At 38.5% G+C, this 17,020-nt stretch overlaps 1 protein-coding gene across 5 annotated transcripts; it reads left to right on the top strand.

Moving 5' to 3' along the window:
* The first annotated feature begins 314 nt into the window (after nt 1-314).
* On the top strand, nt 315-16,933 carry exd2 (exonuclease 3'-5' domain containing 2). Of its 5 annotated transcripts, none has more exons than XM_084096249.1 (9): nt 315-441; nt 2,977-3,354; nt 5,294-5,550; nt 7,041-7,167; nt 9,751-10,040; nt 10,534-10,640; nt 12,251-12,386; nt 12,940-13,305; nt 15,650-16,933. In XM_084096249.1, exons 2-9 carry the CDS (start codon nt 3,007-3,009, stop codon nt 15,864-15,866), a joined length of 1,848 nt encoding a protein of 615 aa, XP_083952375.1. In that variant the 5' UTR covers nt 315-441; nt 2,977-3,006; the 3' UTR covers nt 15,867-16,933. The 5 variants fall into 5 exon arrangements, with proteins under 5 accessions (XP_083952375.1, XP_083952378.1, XP_083952377.1 ...); XM_084096252.1 differs by having other exon boundaries at nt 334-441; nt 2,977-3,339; XM_084096251.1 differs by having other exon boundaries at nt 338-441; nt 2,977-3,348.
* Nucleotides 16,934-17,020: the final 87 nt, after the last annotated feature.

Genomic DNA, 17,020 nt, shown 5'->3' with positions numbered 1-17,020 from the left:
TCTTTTACAAACCCTTTTTTGAGAGCTTTTACAGAAGATGCCTCGAAATCATTGCAAGTTGTTCACCTAATGTAATGCAAAATACACACACGTTCTATGCAAAATGCATGCAAATAAAATGACTATAGATGCATTACATTAACAGTAATTGATAATTGTGTAAATGTTGTTTAATTTTCTGAAAATGAATTCAAAATGGCTAAAAAGTTTGCAAAACAGCATTCATTTTCTTTATGCACAATGTTTGTGGGTTTTTTCCGGTTGAGATGACATTGGCAGTTGCGCTTCTCCAGCAATAGTGGCGCTGTGGCGCAGAGGATTTCTGCGAGCGCTGATTAAATAAAACCAGCGAAGAAGAAGCGCTGCAGCTGTTCATCATAAGAGAGTGTGACAGTGAATGGTAATATTCGCTCATTATTCTGACATCTATTCAGTCTTCAGGTACGTAAACCCTCTGCAACATTCACTAGAGAACGACATGTTACATAGCGGTTTAATTAGATGTGCGAGTCCTAACGATCCGCTAGAATAAAGTACTAACATCTGTGACACAAACACAAACACACTGAGATTAAAGTCATTAAATCGGTGTGTGAACGCGATGTGAACTCCTCATCAAACCGCGGTCTGGGTCGAAATGCTTCTTGATTTTAAATAACGTTTAGTCGTTAATGTTTTCACAAACGCACAATCGGTTTTTAAAGAGTAATATATTCTACACAAAATATTGAAGAAGTGTCATTAATAAGGCAGGTCCTTTGTCGTAGTTGTGTTTGAATGGTTTTTAGGCTACATAAAACAATTATGTAAAAAACATTCAAACACAACTATGATAAAGGACCTGTCTTATTAATGACACTTCTTCAATATTTTGTGTAGAATATATTACTCTTTAAAAACCGATTGTGCGTTTGTGAAAACATTAATTTCAATTTGTTGGCAATAATTTAACGTGGCCAATGCATGGTTTCTGCCAAATTCTCAGTTATTACAATAAAACTGCTGTCATTTTTGTGTTAGCCAGTGCCGTTAACAACAACAACGACAAAAACAGATCAAAATGTTTTTTATATTGTAGTAAATGATGGTAGACTAATATAGCCTATTGCTTTGGTTCATTCATGGACTCGTAAATGAAATAAATGGGAGCTTGGAGCAAAAATGCTGCCAAAATTCAAGATATGGGGCAAAAATAATGCCTCTGAGTTGTTGATTTTTATACCCATGATTTATACACGAGCAAGAGTGCTGTTTTCCTCAATATCAGCACAATTGCTAATTTTACTGAACTAAACTACTGTATAAAATCAGCAGCGCAAGTTAGTATTGAGTTAGTTCAATTTTAGGCACTATATTGTCCGTTCTTTTTGTTCTAGTTCACAAATGAAACGTTTGGCGTCTCCAAGCGAAAAACTGTGGTGTTTCATTACTGAGTGAATCTGGTTGATACTGATTTAATTTCATTGATTACATCTTATGGTTCTAAATAAATTTTATTGATCAAATGTAAGAATTTGTCGTAAAAGATGTATGATTAGAAAATCGCCCTTATAAAGGTAAAAATGCCTCTGGAAATCAATTTAAGGGGGCGAGTGAATGGAAGAGTTGATTTGTCGCTGTATAGGTTGAAAATACTGTCATTATTTACTCGATATTATTTACTGAAGATATTTTGGATTAAACCTGACAGCTTTCTGTCCCTCCTTTGGCAGCTTCACAACTTCGAAAAGTCCATAAAAGCACATTTGAGATTCAGCAAGATCCGATGAGGTTCATTCTCATTAGAGGTCGACCGATAGTGGATTTTACCGATGCCGATATTTAGGTTTGACCGTAACTTACATACCGATAGCCGATTATTCAACCGATATTTTTAAAAAATGGATACTGGATTAAAAACAAACACTCCAAGTAAAAACAGTGCTGAACTGACATGTGCTTAATGAAATAAATATATAATATTAATATATTAAAATGAGAAGTTCTACAGAACAAACTCTACAGAAAATAATTTAAACATTAAAATATTACAGGTCAAATGTGTGTTTCTTTAGCTATAACCTAGAAACAAATGTAAATTTCCTAGGTAACACTTTGCAAGTTGGAGGGATGAGGGATGTATTAAGCTATCTTTCACTATATGCATTATGCAATACGTTTTTACTGCATGTATTGATATTTGAGCAATACAATTGTACCTTGATCATTCACGTTAGTTCATAGTACATTAACTAAGGTAATAACAGATAAAATAAAAATTAAAACTCAAAAACTGTGTTTTTGTCACATTGCTTTAATTGCTTGAGGTAGCCACTACTAATGTTAGTCCTCGCAAAAATGTATTACTTTATAATGATATGGCAATATGTACTTTAGTGTTCTGTATTCATACCATTTCGCTGTCTGTGTTTTAAATGCGAATCTGAAGTGTTAACGTAAACAACTCAGCCAGTGATAGTTTGTTATTCCGCCTCTAGAGACCGCTCTCGCCACCAATCCACCAATCAACTATCGGTACCGATATATCGGCTGAACCGGTCAACCTCTAATTCTCAAGCATCACATTTGAGCTTCTGCAAGAGGTTTGTTCTCGTGTGTCAAGGTTCGGTTGAGCTTCTGTTTATGTTCGCTGATCAATGTTTATATGTGAATATAATATAGTGAAATTCATATCATATAGTGATTAAGTCTCTTCAGAAAATTTGGACTAAACGGATCAACTCGTGGATTAGTTTGACCGTTTGACCTCTTCATGACCGTTTTCGAAGAGTCAAAGTGGTAGTTGCGTAGTGTGTCAATGGAGGGACAGAAAGCTCTCAGATTTCATTCATTCATTCATTCATTTTTGGGTGAACTAACCCTTTAAGCAGACAGTCTATTAATACTCTAATGACTGCTAGTTGACACTTAGCTGCAAACTTCCTTATAGTTAGTAAAATGTCTAAAGTGGACTACTGATAGTGTTATCATCTTCAGTTTTAGGTGGGAGTTGGTGCAGCTGCAACGATGTCCAAGCAGAGCACATGGACCGCAGCAGTGGCCACTATGTTAGGAGCCACTCTCGGTGGTCTGTTCCTCTGGCGCAGCATCCGCACTCAAAAGAGAAAGGCCCTCAAGGGCCCCGCTTCGGCTGAGCCTATACAAGCCCAGCTAGAAGTGGAAATCCCCCCCTCACCAGAGTCGCCTGCACCGCCACGAACCGCGAAGCTTCTGCGTGCGCAAACACTGTTAGAGGTGCCGCCTGTGATCGTGAGTTCTCTAGACGAGTGGGAAACGCTTTGGCCTGCGTTTCAAAAGGACCTTTCGGTGTATCCGGTTTTGGGATTGGACTGTGAATGGGTAAAAAGCGTGCGTGTAAGCATGGCTCTGTATGTGACCAAATAAGGGCTGCACAATATATCAAAATATCGCAAATGTATGTATCGCGATATGCATATCGCAACGGCTTGCAATAACTGGGGTCATCAACAAAAGACGAAGAGAAAATCACTCACTGCTCTTGGCTGAATAACTTTAGTAGCTTCAATAAGAATCAGGATAATTCATACAGTGAAAATTAAGCAGTGTTTTATTTTTACATTAGGTTTATTTAACAACAGAAACTGAATAACCAAATGTAGGATAACCTGAACCCCTTGGTTTACACTGATGTTAAAATAACACTTCTTATGCTACAGTAAAACACTGATGTTCACTTTCAGAAGTTGTAGGGATGCTTTCTTCTCACAAAAAGAATGTGAAACACCTATTTAGGTTATAATTTTAAAGATATTTTAAAGATAAAGCTTATTTTACACACTTGAAGCATTATCGTATCGAATATCGCATTATTTAATATCGCATTTTTCTTTAAAGGAACACTCCACCGTTTTTTGAAATAGGGCTTATTCACCTTCTTTCCCACATTTAGATAGGTGGGCAAATGCATTTTTGTCTCAGTGCATGCATTGTTTTAGTTTGACAGGGTCGGCGCTAGCTTAGCTTAGCATAATGAATGGAATCCTTTGTTGCCAGCTAGCATGGCCTGAGTAAAAGTGATAAAAAAAAACCCAAAAAAACACCTAATTACTTCTTGTGGCCTGCGTATTCACAACGAGTACAAATAGCGATGGAGATTAACACTAGGCGATTTCCTAGGCAGATATTGACTTGGGACTATATTAGGGGGAAGCACAGGCGAAGCTGCTACTTAGGCGAAGCACTGCTGCTTAGGCGCAGAGATATCACGCAACACATGAAATGTGAATATGTGGTATAATATGTGAATGTGAATACAGGTATAATATGGGTCGATCTATACATGCGTCATGTTTAAAATAATCACTTACTCTGTGGACAGTTGTCCATTCGGCGTGGGGCTTTTTTTCCAGTTTACTTTATCACACCGGAAAAAAAATCGAGTAACGTTACTGCAGGATGGATCAACGCTGTGAAATCCTCGGTAGCTGTGACACAACTGCGCAACATCTTGATCTGACGCGTTGAGCCTGGTCATCGATGGCAGAAACTTGTCCCACTCTCCACAGCACAGACACTATTTCAGTCGGGATAGATTGGCATATTCCCCCCACATTCACACCACCAGTTCGTGTTGGCTCTCATCCTCACGTCCTCAGGCTGTTGAGCGATCGCAAACCTCATCCTCCTGTCGGTCTATTTCCAAAGCACGCAGCTCCTTTTCTGAAAACTCTGTATGGTTCTGGCTCTGGCTCTTGACCGTCTGAGAAGTCACCCTCTTCTTCTCTCACAAAATTAGCCATGTTCATTGCCATTCACGATCTGTAGGAAAAATAGCCAGCTACTATTCACGCCGGTATGTTGACGGAAGTCATGGGATTTCTTGTGTTGTGTGATATCTCTGCGCCCAAGTAGCAGTGCTTCGCCTGTGCTTCCCACTAATATAGTCCCAAGTCAATATCTGCCTAGGAAATCGCCTAGTTAATCTGCATCGCTATTTGTACTCGTTGTGAATAGGCAGGCCACAAGAAGTAATTACGTGGGTGTTTTTTTTTTTTTTTTGATGACTTTTACTCAGGCCATGCTAGCTGGCAACAAAGGATTCCATTCATTATGCTAAGCTAAGCTAGCGCCGACCCTGTCAAACTAAAACAATGCATGCACTGAGACAAAAATGCATTTGCCCACCTATCTAAATGTGGGAAAGAAGGTGAATAAGCCCTATTTCAAAAAACGGTGGAGTGTTCCTTTAATATCGTGCAGCCCTAGACCAAATGTTAATGTTGTCCTGGTAGCATCAGTGCTCTCATTCACTAGATGTTGTCTGCTTCCCCAGGTGTCTGTCAAAGGCAAGGCCTGTGCGGTGTCTTTACTCCAGCTGGCGACGTTCTCCGGCCGCTGTATGCTGGTCAGACTGCTGAAGTTTCGTAATGCGCAGATTCCTCTACCTAAGGCTCTCCTGGGGGTCCTGTCTGACCCCTGTGTGCTGAAGGTCGGGGTGGGATGTTATGAGGATGGCAAACGCCTGACCCACGATCATGGTCTGACTCTGAGTTGCACCGTGGACCTGCGTTACCTGGCCCTCAGACAGAGGTAAGGCCTCAGTTTGATCCTACAATCATTTTAATTTACTGTCGTGGTCAACTAGTCAGTTTATTTATAGAGCACTAATTAAAACAGCACTAGCTGACCATTGCGCTCTACATCATCATCAAACATGCATTAATAAAAAAACATAAAAAAATAAAACTAGAGCTGCACAGTTAATCATTAAAGATCTCAATTCAAACACCCACGTGATTTTATTACGAAATGTCAACGTTTCGGCTGTCTAACAAACCTTTGACAAGTATGATCACAATGAACATTCAGATCTGTGTTGGCGCAGTGTCATTATTTATGTGTTACAAGTATTCAAATTATCACAGAAGTACTGGGGGAAGAAAGTTTATAGTTCTAGTTTAAAAAGGTAAATCACCTTTTTTTAGATTTCAAAGATTGTATCAGTTACATTGTAACACCAGTAGGTGGCGGCAAGTGACCGTTAAATGTATTAGTCATTAAATCATTCATTCAAAACTTTTTTTTTTCTAAATAATGAATTACCTAATTAAATAGTCTCCAATTAACAGTTAACATTTTGTAAGAACTTCTAGTAAATTACATTTATTTTGTTTGGTTGACCGATCATGATCTCTATTTTAAACAAAGAAATCGTGATTCTCAGTTTATCCAGAACTGTGCAGCTCTACATCAGATCATACATTAATAATCAGAAATACAAAAAAAACAATAACCGCATTTATAATTTATACTCCAATTCAAATATGTACGTTTTAAGCTTAGATTTGTATTCTGCCTCTACCTCTATCTATTATGGCTGCACAAATCACGATTAACCGAATTAACCAAAATCGTGATATGGCTTAGTGTGATTTATAAAATCACAAAGGCTAAGATTTTAATTAAACATAAGCTCTGCTTGTGAAGCACGGCACTGTTTTTTTTTTTTTTCTCATTTACATGCGAACATTTCATGATTCAGTGCTTCCAAAATTATTATTATTTAATATTTAATTTGTATTATTTTACAGTGAAATATTACAATATTAATATTTCTCATTTTGTTTATTATTATTATTATACAGAGCTTATAAACTCAAAGTAATCACATCGCAATTTTAATTATTTTTTTCACCCAAGTTTTGCAGCCCTACAATCTAAAAATGATCGTGTCAAGTCACATTTATTTAAATTGCGTTTTATACAATACAGATTAATAACAGAACAGGAAAATGACAGTGAATTATATGATATTATTTTATAAAATTAACCAATAATGAAACCAGTTCAATCCAGCTATAAGAATCTCTACAGAAGAATCTCTCTCTTTATTCAGCTCAGTTTAGTTTAGTGACTCAATTCAGTTCAGTAACTGTGTCTATGTTGTAGTTAGTTAGTGTAAATATCAATCTCAATTCAGTTAATTTTGTTTAAGCTGAGTGTTAAGTAATTGTTGGCAGGTGTTTCTGTAAAAGTCATGATTTCCGGGGTGACATGAGGTGATGTTGACTGTGTTGAAGGCAAGCGGTGCTGAATAACGGCTTGAGTCTGAAGTCTCTGGCTGCAGACCTGCTGAATGTCTCGCTGGACAAATCTCTGGAGCTGCGCTGCAGTGACTGGGAGGCGGATGTGTTGACCCAGGAGCAGGTGAGGAACACGGCCTCGGCCTCACACACTTCACCTGGGGACCAGCGCCGCATTAAGACTATCAGGGGCCCCTGGGCTTCACCTCTTGAGGGATCCTTCATCCACCAGAACTATTGCCCACATTCATTCAATCTTCTTAATCACAAAGTTATCAGCCTTTAGTTTGCAGGAGTAAATGCCATTAACAAAACATCTGAACCTATAGGTCTGTCATATAAAATATACACAAATATCACTGCATGAACTACATATTGGCACTTAGTTTGAACTCTTTGCACAGGCTACTTAGAACTACTGCCTACATCAGCTCCAACTTCCTATCAAATCAGCCTTTTGTTTTGCAGAAATAAATGCAATAAAACTTTCATATACAAAATTTCACTTTCACGTCTGTACGCGGCGTCCAGCTAATGTTCAAAATCCTGCTGCGCCAAAGAGCGCCAATCGCATATAGTTTTATTATTAATGTACATAATGAATTAACTCTTGGAAGTTTGAGAATTCTGCATTTTTCAGCAAAGCGTTTGTCTTTCTGTGACTTTAATAAAGTCGTAGCGTATGCTTTGTATAGAGAGCTACAATAATATAGATCACGCTTTCTTTTTCCCCTTTGCTCTGTTTTTTTCAAACACTTCAAGCTCATCAACGCCATTGTTCACTCTTGAAGTGAACTTTCACCTGTTTGGTGATGAGATGTAACTGTTTTCGACTGCTGTCCAGAACTGAAAGCAACGCGTCTGGTGTGCGATACCTGTGAGTTGCTAGACGCGGCCCGTCTTGACACTTCACACACTGGACTTGAAATGCCCGCACATGCATTTAAAGCAGAGAGATAAAGCATAGTTTTAAAGGGACAGTCAACTCATAATAAAATACGGTTATAATTTCTGCGCTTTTAACAGCAAAAACGCGTTCTATGTGGACCGGCCCTAACGTTGATTCGGCATGTTCAGTCAGCGAAAACAAGCTCCAACAGACACCAACGGGTAACACACTGATCCAACAAAACCCGTTGCCGTCTGTCGCCACAGTGTGAATTGGCATTTAAATGCTCAAGCTCTTAAAACGGTGGATTCTAGTCTCGTTTAGGCAGACCTACAGACTGTAAAAAAAGATGGACGACGCCCCTTCGCTCTCTTCCATTGGTGAGAAGTGAAGCCGCCAGTGTCCCGATATGGCGCTGACATCTCGGGACCAGACCTGCGCAGTGGTGAGCAGGAAGTAAAGCTGCGAAATCAAAGCCCCGCCCTCACTCTCGCGGAATCAATCGCAAGCACACGCTCCTGCAGTTTTTTTAATTATAGAAATTTAGATATTAAATTTAAAGCTCCAATCTCCTCAGTCCTCCGAAGATCCCGAAAAAAAAGTCTGTTGGTGCTTCAGTGACTACTTCGCTCAGAGAACCTGTCAATCACAGCTGTCAATCATGACGTTACACCACCGCATCATGTAACTAACTAAAAACAAACTTATTTTAAAAACGAACACTTGAACTTACATCAGCGTGATAAAAACTACAGTAAATGACAGAAACCATCTTTGGAAAAAAGATATTAGAAGTGTAATTTAATTGTTTAGTTGGTCTCGCGTGCCGTTGAATAACATGGGGAGGGCGGGGCTTATGACCTATACTAGGACCAGTCACCGGGGGGCGATCGAGACACTTTGGCTTCACTTTTCAGGGCTTGTGCGGCACGCTTGAGTCAGACCTACAGACTGATGGCAGAAGGGCTCCATCGCAGCTTTCATTGGCCAAGGACTGCCCGGACGCGTCTGACTGACATGTAAAGCAACCAATCACAGTTCGTTTTGTTTCACGTGATGTTTGGGGGCATGAAAATGTAAGGTCAATGTCCCTAAAATAACAGACCGGTGTGTAAAACTCTTGGACGTATTTTAAAAAAGTCTAATCCGCGATCTTTACATGCTTTCGAAAATCCAGCGTTTAGTTTATCCTGATAAATGCTCATTGTCACAGTTGTAAACAGCTTTCCTCTTCCATGAGGGGTTTTGGCGTCAATCTTTATTTTTCAGGCGGACCATTAAAGAACATGCACGTCTCCCGGACATCCTGTTGAGTTCAACCAATCAGATAATGACTTTGAAAATCCTGAAGTGTTTCCAGTAAAGTGTGCCATATGCACCAGACGTTTAGCCAACGAGTCTGAGGCTGTGGATTCTGATTGGCTGTAAATGTTTTTATCATTCATCAGTATCAAAAATCGTTCTGAAAGTGATTCCAGTGTCACTCCTCTCTTTTGCACATTTTACGATTTTATAAACTATATCGGTAACACTTTACAATAAGGTTCATTAGTTAACATGAACTAATAATGAACTGCACTTCTACAGCATTTACTAATACATTATTAAAATCAAAGGTTGTATTTGTTAACATTAATGCACTGTGAACTAACATGAAAAATGAACAGCTGGATTTGTATTAACTAACATTAACAAAGATTAATAAATATTGCAACAAATGTATTGCTCATAGTTGGTTCATGTTAGTTAATACATTAACAAATGAACCTTATTGTAAAGTGTCACCACTATATGTCTGTCTCATACGGTCTCCTCCAGATGACCTATGCAGCGCATGATGCCCAGATCTCTATAGCCCTCTTCCTGCACCTGCTGGAGCCCCGTCTGCCCGCTGAGGGTGACGCCGTGTTCGCCTCGCTGGCTGCCTGTTGTCAGGGGCTGGTGGATGTGCCCTTTAGGGGGCGCTATAGCGCTGGAGAGGGGGAGGAAGGGGAGAGGCGGCGGCGGAGCCGGAAGTCCACAGTGGACAGTCCTGAGTCTGGAGACCAGCAAGTTCCAGACCCACGGCGGAACAAACGCAAACCACTGGGCATCGGCTACTCGGCCAGGTAATGAAGGAACTGGGAGATTTTCCTGTAATTTGCCACGATAGAAATGCATCTGACCAAAGATAATGAAATGTATGACTAATCTTTCAAAATGGTGTTGAAGTTGAGAATACAAAATGGTTTGTTGCACTTTGTATTCTCAACTTCAACACCATTTCATAGGGCTGTGAAATGAATTAATCGTGATTAATCTCATCCAAAATAAAGTATTTATATATAATATTAATTATATATACAGTGTATATACATGCAAATATTTCTTAAAATATATACTTGCATGCATGCATGTGTATTTATATGTACAAATGTAAATTATACACAGTACACACACACATATTATGTAAACAAACTTTAATTTGGCTGTGATTTAATAGTTTTACAGCCCTACAACAAATCTCTTGCACAAAGCATTACAATTTGTCATGTTTTAGATATTTGGATCAAAACTTTAGGACATGCTGTGACTGTTGATGTGCTTTTTGTCTTCATTCAGGAAATCCCCCCTTTATGATAACTGTTTCCTTCATGCTCCTGATGGGCAGCCACTCTGCACATGTGACAAGAAGAAAGCCAAATGGTACCTGGAAAAGGGCATAGGAGGTACACAATGTTATAAATGTGGAAATTATAAATGCATACCTTTCCCTGAATTAATAATGCAGTATGAGAGTGTTACAGAGTAGTTTTCTTATGATAACAATGAAGTGTAATTTTTACGGTGTCTGTTACATATTACAACTACTTACTGTAGTAATAACAATAAATATGTATAATTTAATTTCATGCAACTAACCCTATAGTATGTTAATTAATATTACTCCGTAATTAAATGTATAATTGCTCTGTAACAAAGAGACCTTCAAATAAAGCATAACCGTTTATTACTTTTACAATAATGTAATATTGAAGTGGGCCAGGATCCCAAAAAAAAGGGTTACGTTTTATTTTAAGGTGTCCTTGTTACAGTTTAATTATACAATTAAGTGTTGAGTAATATTAATTAGCATGTACTTACTATGCTTTGAGTTAGGATTAGGGTTTTGTTTAGGGTCAGTTGCTTGTAATTATGTATAATGTATTGTTATTACTACAGTAAGTACATGTAATATGTAACAGACTGTAAAATAAAAAAAATGTAATTGGGCAGTGGATGCTATCATTACCAGGGTAATTATTATTATTAACTAAAAACCTTTTCATTACTTGAAAAAAATGAAATAAAAATATAAAAAACGAACATTTTATTTCAGCTAGTTACCAAGGCAACAGTTATCATTTTCATTGTTTAAAAACTAAATGTAAGAATTAAACATATGAACTATGAAGATATTTAAAGCAAAAACTAATAAAATGACACATGCTAGAAATTACTGAAACTCCAAAACAAAATATATAGCTTGTTAATATTTTGAATTCAATTATTTTTATATCAATGATACTACAAAAACATTGATCGTTACAGAGAAGAAAAAAAACATTCTTTAAAAATATTATCTAAAAGTGGATTTTATGTCATTCTATCTTTAGTATTTATTTAGAAAGTCTACAAGGAAATCATAGATTTTTGTTTCCATTTTCATATGCTTTGATTCGGTTACTAGGCAATAAAAATATTGAGGTTTTTTTTCCAAATTGTTGAAGTTTTCACTGAAGAATGCCATCCTTGCTAAGGAATGTAGTTGGGCGTCGCTCATAGAGCCGTTTATACATACACTTAATGTACAAATGTACACTTATTGATGTTTATTCTTGATGTGAGATTTGATTCATGGTTAGTTTGAACACAAGGTTAACCATGGAAAATCTATATTTATAGCATTAATATAACAAATTAAAATCAGGTTGGCACGGAGCGATGTATAAACTAAAGTCACTGAGATTATCCATTTATAAAGTAAGCGACATGTAGGATAAGTTTCTGATGCGGTGTAATACATCAGCGTCCGCATTCCTCGCTTAATCTCGCTTGTAAAGTGCACACAACTGCCACACACTATATAGAGATTAGAGAATCAGTAAACAAGTGAGCGCTTTTAGACACAGCCACAGAGTGGACTCCCCATCACTACTGCCAGTCTGCCGTTTGTCGGAGAGAGTGAAGACGGCTGTATTAGAAGTGTTGATCAATCAGCATTCAGGTTCAAAATGATCCTATGTATAATGTCTAATGTAATCGATTAAAGTGTGATCTGTACATAATTTAATCTCAGAATTGGTCAGTGAAGATCCCTTCATTGTCCGGCTGCTGTTTGAGCCGTCAGGGCGTCCCGACTCGCAGAAAGACTACTACCTCACAGCCAAGGAGAATCTCTGTGTGGTGTGCGGGAAAGCGGAGTCTTACATCAGGTTTGTCTCGTGTTTCCTGTGGAGTTGTCAAAAGTACTGACTTCTGTACCAAGTCGGTACTGAAATTTAAAAAATGTGACGCTTTGAGCGCTGTTGAGCGGACTTGTAAACACTTCTGATTGGCCATATGGTGTTCACGTGCTCATGTCTGATTGGCTACAGTGATCAACGCACGGGAGCGTTTGAAAGTGTTTTGAAAGCGAGAGAGACTGAAAGCACAAGCAGGACCGGCCCGCCGATAGACGCCTGCTTTCAAACGCTCCCGAGTGTATCTGAGTAAGAGCTCAGTGAAGAGCGTCATTGATGTATATTTACAACATGTTTCTGAAGCGCTGATCATTGTAGCCAATCACAGACATATTTGATGAGCGCATGAACACCACGGCCAATCAGAGGTGTTTACGATAGCGCTCAAAGCGTCAAATTAGTAAAATTTCAATACCGACTTGGTACTGAAGTCAGTACTTTTGAGAACTCTAGTTTACTGTGATTCTCGAGTTTGTTTGAAAGTGGTACTTGTCATCTCAACAGTTGTTTTTCCATTTTAACCCAGGAAGAACATTGTCCCACACGAGTATAGGCGCCACTTCCCGGCTGAGATGAAGGACCACAACTCGCACGACATTCTGCTGCTGTGCACCTCGTGTCACGCGGCCTCAAACGTGTACGACGGGCTCCTGAAGCAGCAGCTGGCCGAGGATCACTCCGCTCCGCAGGGCTGCGAGGAGGGCATTCGGCTGCTCGAGGACTCGGACCGGCGGCGGGTGCGCTCGGCCTCACGGGCTCTCCTCAGCTCCAGCGACAGCATGCCCCAGTCCAGGAGAGAGGAGCTCCTGGCAGTCATCCAGAGCTTCTTCTGCAGCGGACAGCAGGAGGTCACGCAGGAGATGCTTCAGAAAGCTGCAGCGTTGGAAACCAGGTTAGATTCCTTTGCCCGTGTCTACTTGCCGTAGCTTATTTTGACCAGAAAACACCCACATAATAGATGGATAGATTTTATTTGTCTTCGAGAGGAAATTTGTTTCCACCGTAGGTGCGTACATAAACACAACATGTTAAATTATCAACATATCATAATACCATGAAAAATAGTCGCTGACATCACAAAAAAAAGGAAAACTACAAAAAAACAACAACAAGAGAGCATAAGTGACGTATCAATGGCCGGTTCCCTGTGTTTAGAGCTCGTATAGATACAGGAACAAAACCTGGCCTTTCTACACATCAGTAACCTATACCTACGGCCAGAAGGAAGGGGGATAAAATATTTGTAAAGTGGTTGGTCTGAGTCGTTTTAATAGACAGGAAATGGCCGTCTTACAGACGTGTAAAACAAACAGCTAAAATTAGTTTTAAAGTACCCCAAGATGCTATTTTAAAGGTTCCTAATTTTGTTTTGGAGGTCTCCGACAATAGGATTACATGCATCCAAAGTCATGATATACATTGCAGCATCAGCTCTTTTCTCACAGTGTCTGAAATGGTTCAATCAAGGATTCGGTCTCTCTAACCCCTCCTTTTCAAGAGCCTCCTCTGCTCTGATTAGTCAGATGGCCCAGTCTGTTGTGATTGGTCGACTCATTACCATATCTGAATCTCCACTGGCGTGGAGCGTTTTTAGTTCATTCCAATGGAAGCTCAACTTTCATAAGAATTAATGGAAAATCTCGCTCTGCTCCGCATCGTTATGAATGGCTGTGCGCATTTTACTGCGAATTAGCGCCCCTTCCCCGATGATATCAGTATTAATGATTGTCACACGTCGATTAACCGGTGGGAAAATTTCCTCACCATCACGTCATCCCTGCGCTTGATTCACAGTGATACGAACAGTAACGATGGCTTCAGTTTTACCGTATCAAATGCAGCGCGACCCAAACTCTTCCAGACCTCAGTTACAACTGCTGTGTTCGAGGGCAGGGCAAAGTCAATATTGTTCGCGAGAAGCCAATGGTATTGATTTAAAATTAAGTTCTGACTTGCCTAATTTGGATGTTGTTATTGCATATTTTAATGCATATCTGTCTCTCCTGCTGTATAAAACAGCCCATATACTATTACATTATGTATTTTAACAGTATTGTTCAATAAAACCATGAGGACTTACTTTTGATACAATATTGGGAAAAATCTGATTACTCGATTAATCAAAATATATCAAATTATCCTTAAGGTTTTTCTTAACTTAAGGGGTTTATTGCAACCAGACCCTGGTCTCTAGATCAAGTGTGTGTGTCCCTACTTTAAAGTCCCCATGTGGTGAATATCAAGTTTTTAATGTTGTTTATGTCTATGTGGTGTTTTTAATATGCTTTAAGACAAACCATGTGTAAATTCTAGGGCTGTCAAACGATTAATCGCATCCAAAATAAAAGTTTGTGTTTACATAATATATGTGTGTGTACGGTATATAATTATTTTCTATATATAAATACACACACATTCATATATATTTAAGAAAAATGTGTTTTTTATATATAAAATATTTATATATAATATAAATTATATATAATATATATATAAATTATATATAATATATATATATATATATATATATATATATATATATATATATATATATATATATATATATATATATATATATATATATATATATATACACACACAGTATATACATGCAAATATTTCTTAAATATATACATGCATGTGTGTGTATTTATATATAGAAAATAATTATATACCGTACACACACATATATTATGTAAAAACAAACTTTTATTTTGGATGCGATTAATCACGATTAATCATTTGACAGCCCTAGTAAATTCATAAGTCAACACCATTGCTGAGTATTTTCTCCTTAAAACTGTAGAGAAAAAAGGCTGTCTATAAAACTATCCATAAACTATCTTGTAACCAATCAGATCAACGTGCGGGCGGGCTTTAGCATATCATTAACTATGCTATGAAGCAGGGGAGTCTCAACAGAAAGGGTAAAATTATAGACTACAGTGGGACTTTAATGTAAATCCATGAAATATTTATTTAGAATAGTTTTTTTTTGCACTGAATCAGATTGCTGAGGCAGTAATTGCATAAACATTAAGCAACTGTTAAAATGGTACACTTGGGATTGGGTGTTTTCTTACAGTACAGTGCAGATACAACTAGTTGGGTCAAATAGATGAACACCAGATCTTTGTGTTGTCACTCGCATGTTAATGTCCTTAATCCTTATTTGGACTGAGGGGGTTTCGAGTTCTGTTAGGTTCTGAAAGTTGATGTCTTTTCTACCTTTGCAGGATCTTTAACGAGAGTTACGTTCCACATGGACTGAAGGTAGTGCAGGCGTACGCCGAGCGCGGTCTGCGTGGCCTGATGGAGCTGGAGCGCTGCTGGCGACAACACTTTCTGACCAGCATGAAGCCACGCCATTTGCCCCCTCTCTGGTCCGTCAACCACAACCATGACAAATATCTGCGCAAGTATGGCGAGGACCTTCAAATCCAGCTCAATTGAGCTCCTCGCCACCCAAACAGAAAGACTTTGTGCTACAACTGCTGGAATAGGACGGTTCCCACCGTGTGTTTAACACCTTGGTGTCCTGTCCGGTGTTGTTTGAGTGTGTACCAGAGACACTCGCCCTGGCCACAGGCAAGCCCTGGTGTTGACTTCCAAACGAGAAAAAAACAACATAAGACTAGACTGTGGCCCCAGTTTGAACGGGCTCTAAGGGACCAGATGGAGATTGGGTAAGAGACTCTTTGGGGATCGGAAGCCACTGTGGTGAACGGCAGAACGTTAAACTCAATGGTGCGAAAACAGAAATGGTGAAAGGTAAAATAACAGCGTAATGCGCTCACTTTTTAATGTTGAAAATGATGAAAAGATGATGAAAAGCATTCTCATTTCCCTGTGGAAAGTAGATTCTACTGTATTTTAACCAGCCCGAACCTTTTCTTCTTAATTCTTAATCATCAATTGAATACAACATTCATAGGCAGGTTTGAGGCCATATTAAATATTTTGTTATGTGTTAAATCAGTTTGTCTTTTGAAGCTATACAAAATGGCCATTTTTACTTAAATGCCCTTAATGGAGCTTTATCGTTTCGGTTTAAAATTTCAGGCTGTTTTTTGTGTTTAGTGGGTTTTGAGGAAAACTCCCTTTATCTTTGAAAGACTGGACCAAATTAAGCACAGCTTCTGTACTATAATCCTCCTTGAGGTCAGGACACCTCCAAAACACACCAGAACATCTTTCGTGTGTGTATATATATTCCCCTGACCGATTGAAGACGGGCTAAAATGATGCTGGAAGAAATGTAATTCTCAACATTCTCACCCGATCAAGATTAAATAGTGCCAGTTTGTGTTGTATTTGCAGTTACAGCCGGAGAGATTCAGCTCCGCATATAAATGGCCAAATCAAGGAAACTGACGTCTGAGCCTAACATTTGTAATTTAACTTAAGAAACACTACAGCTTTACTTTTTATTTACATTTGTCCATATGTAACCTATTAAAAGCTGCTGTGTTTCCTTAATGTCAATAATAAAAAAAATTATTTCAAATCTTATGACTGGATGAGTTGGGTAGTGGTTGTCAGTTTCTTCTTTACTTTGTAGATGATGTATAATATACTTCTGTTTCACATCCTGAATGATCGCAGCA

The sequence above is a fragment of the Abramis brama genome (genome assembly GCF_963993115.1).
Source record: "Abramis brama genome assembly, chromosome: 21".
Lineage (NCBI taxonomy): Eukaryota > Metazoa > Chordata > Actinopteri > Cypriniformes > Leuciscidae > Abramis > Abramis brama.
Note: the sequence above shows the minus strand (reverse complement) of the source record. Positions and strands in the feature narration are given on the sequence as shown.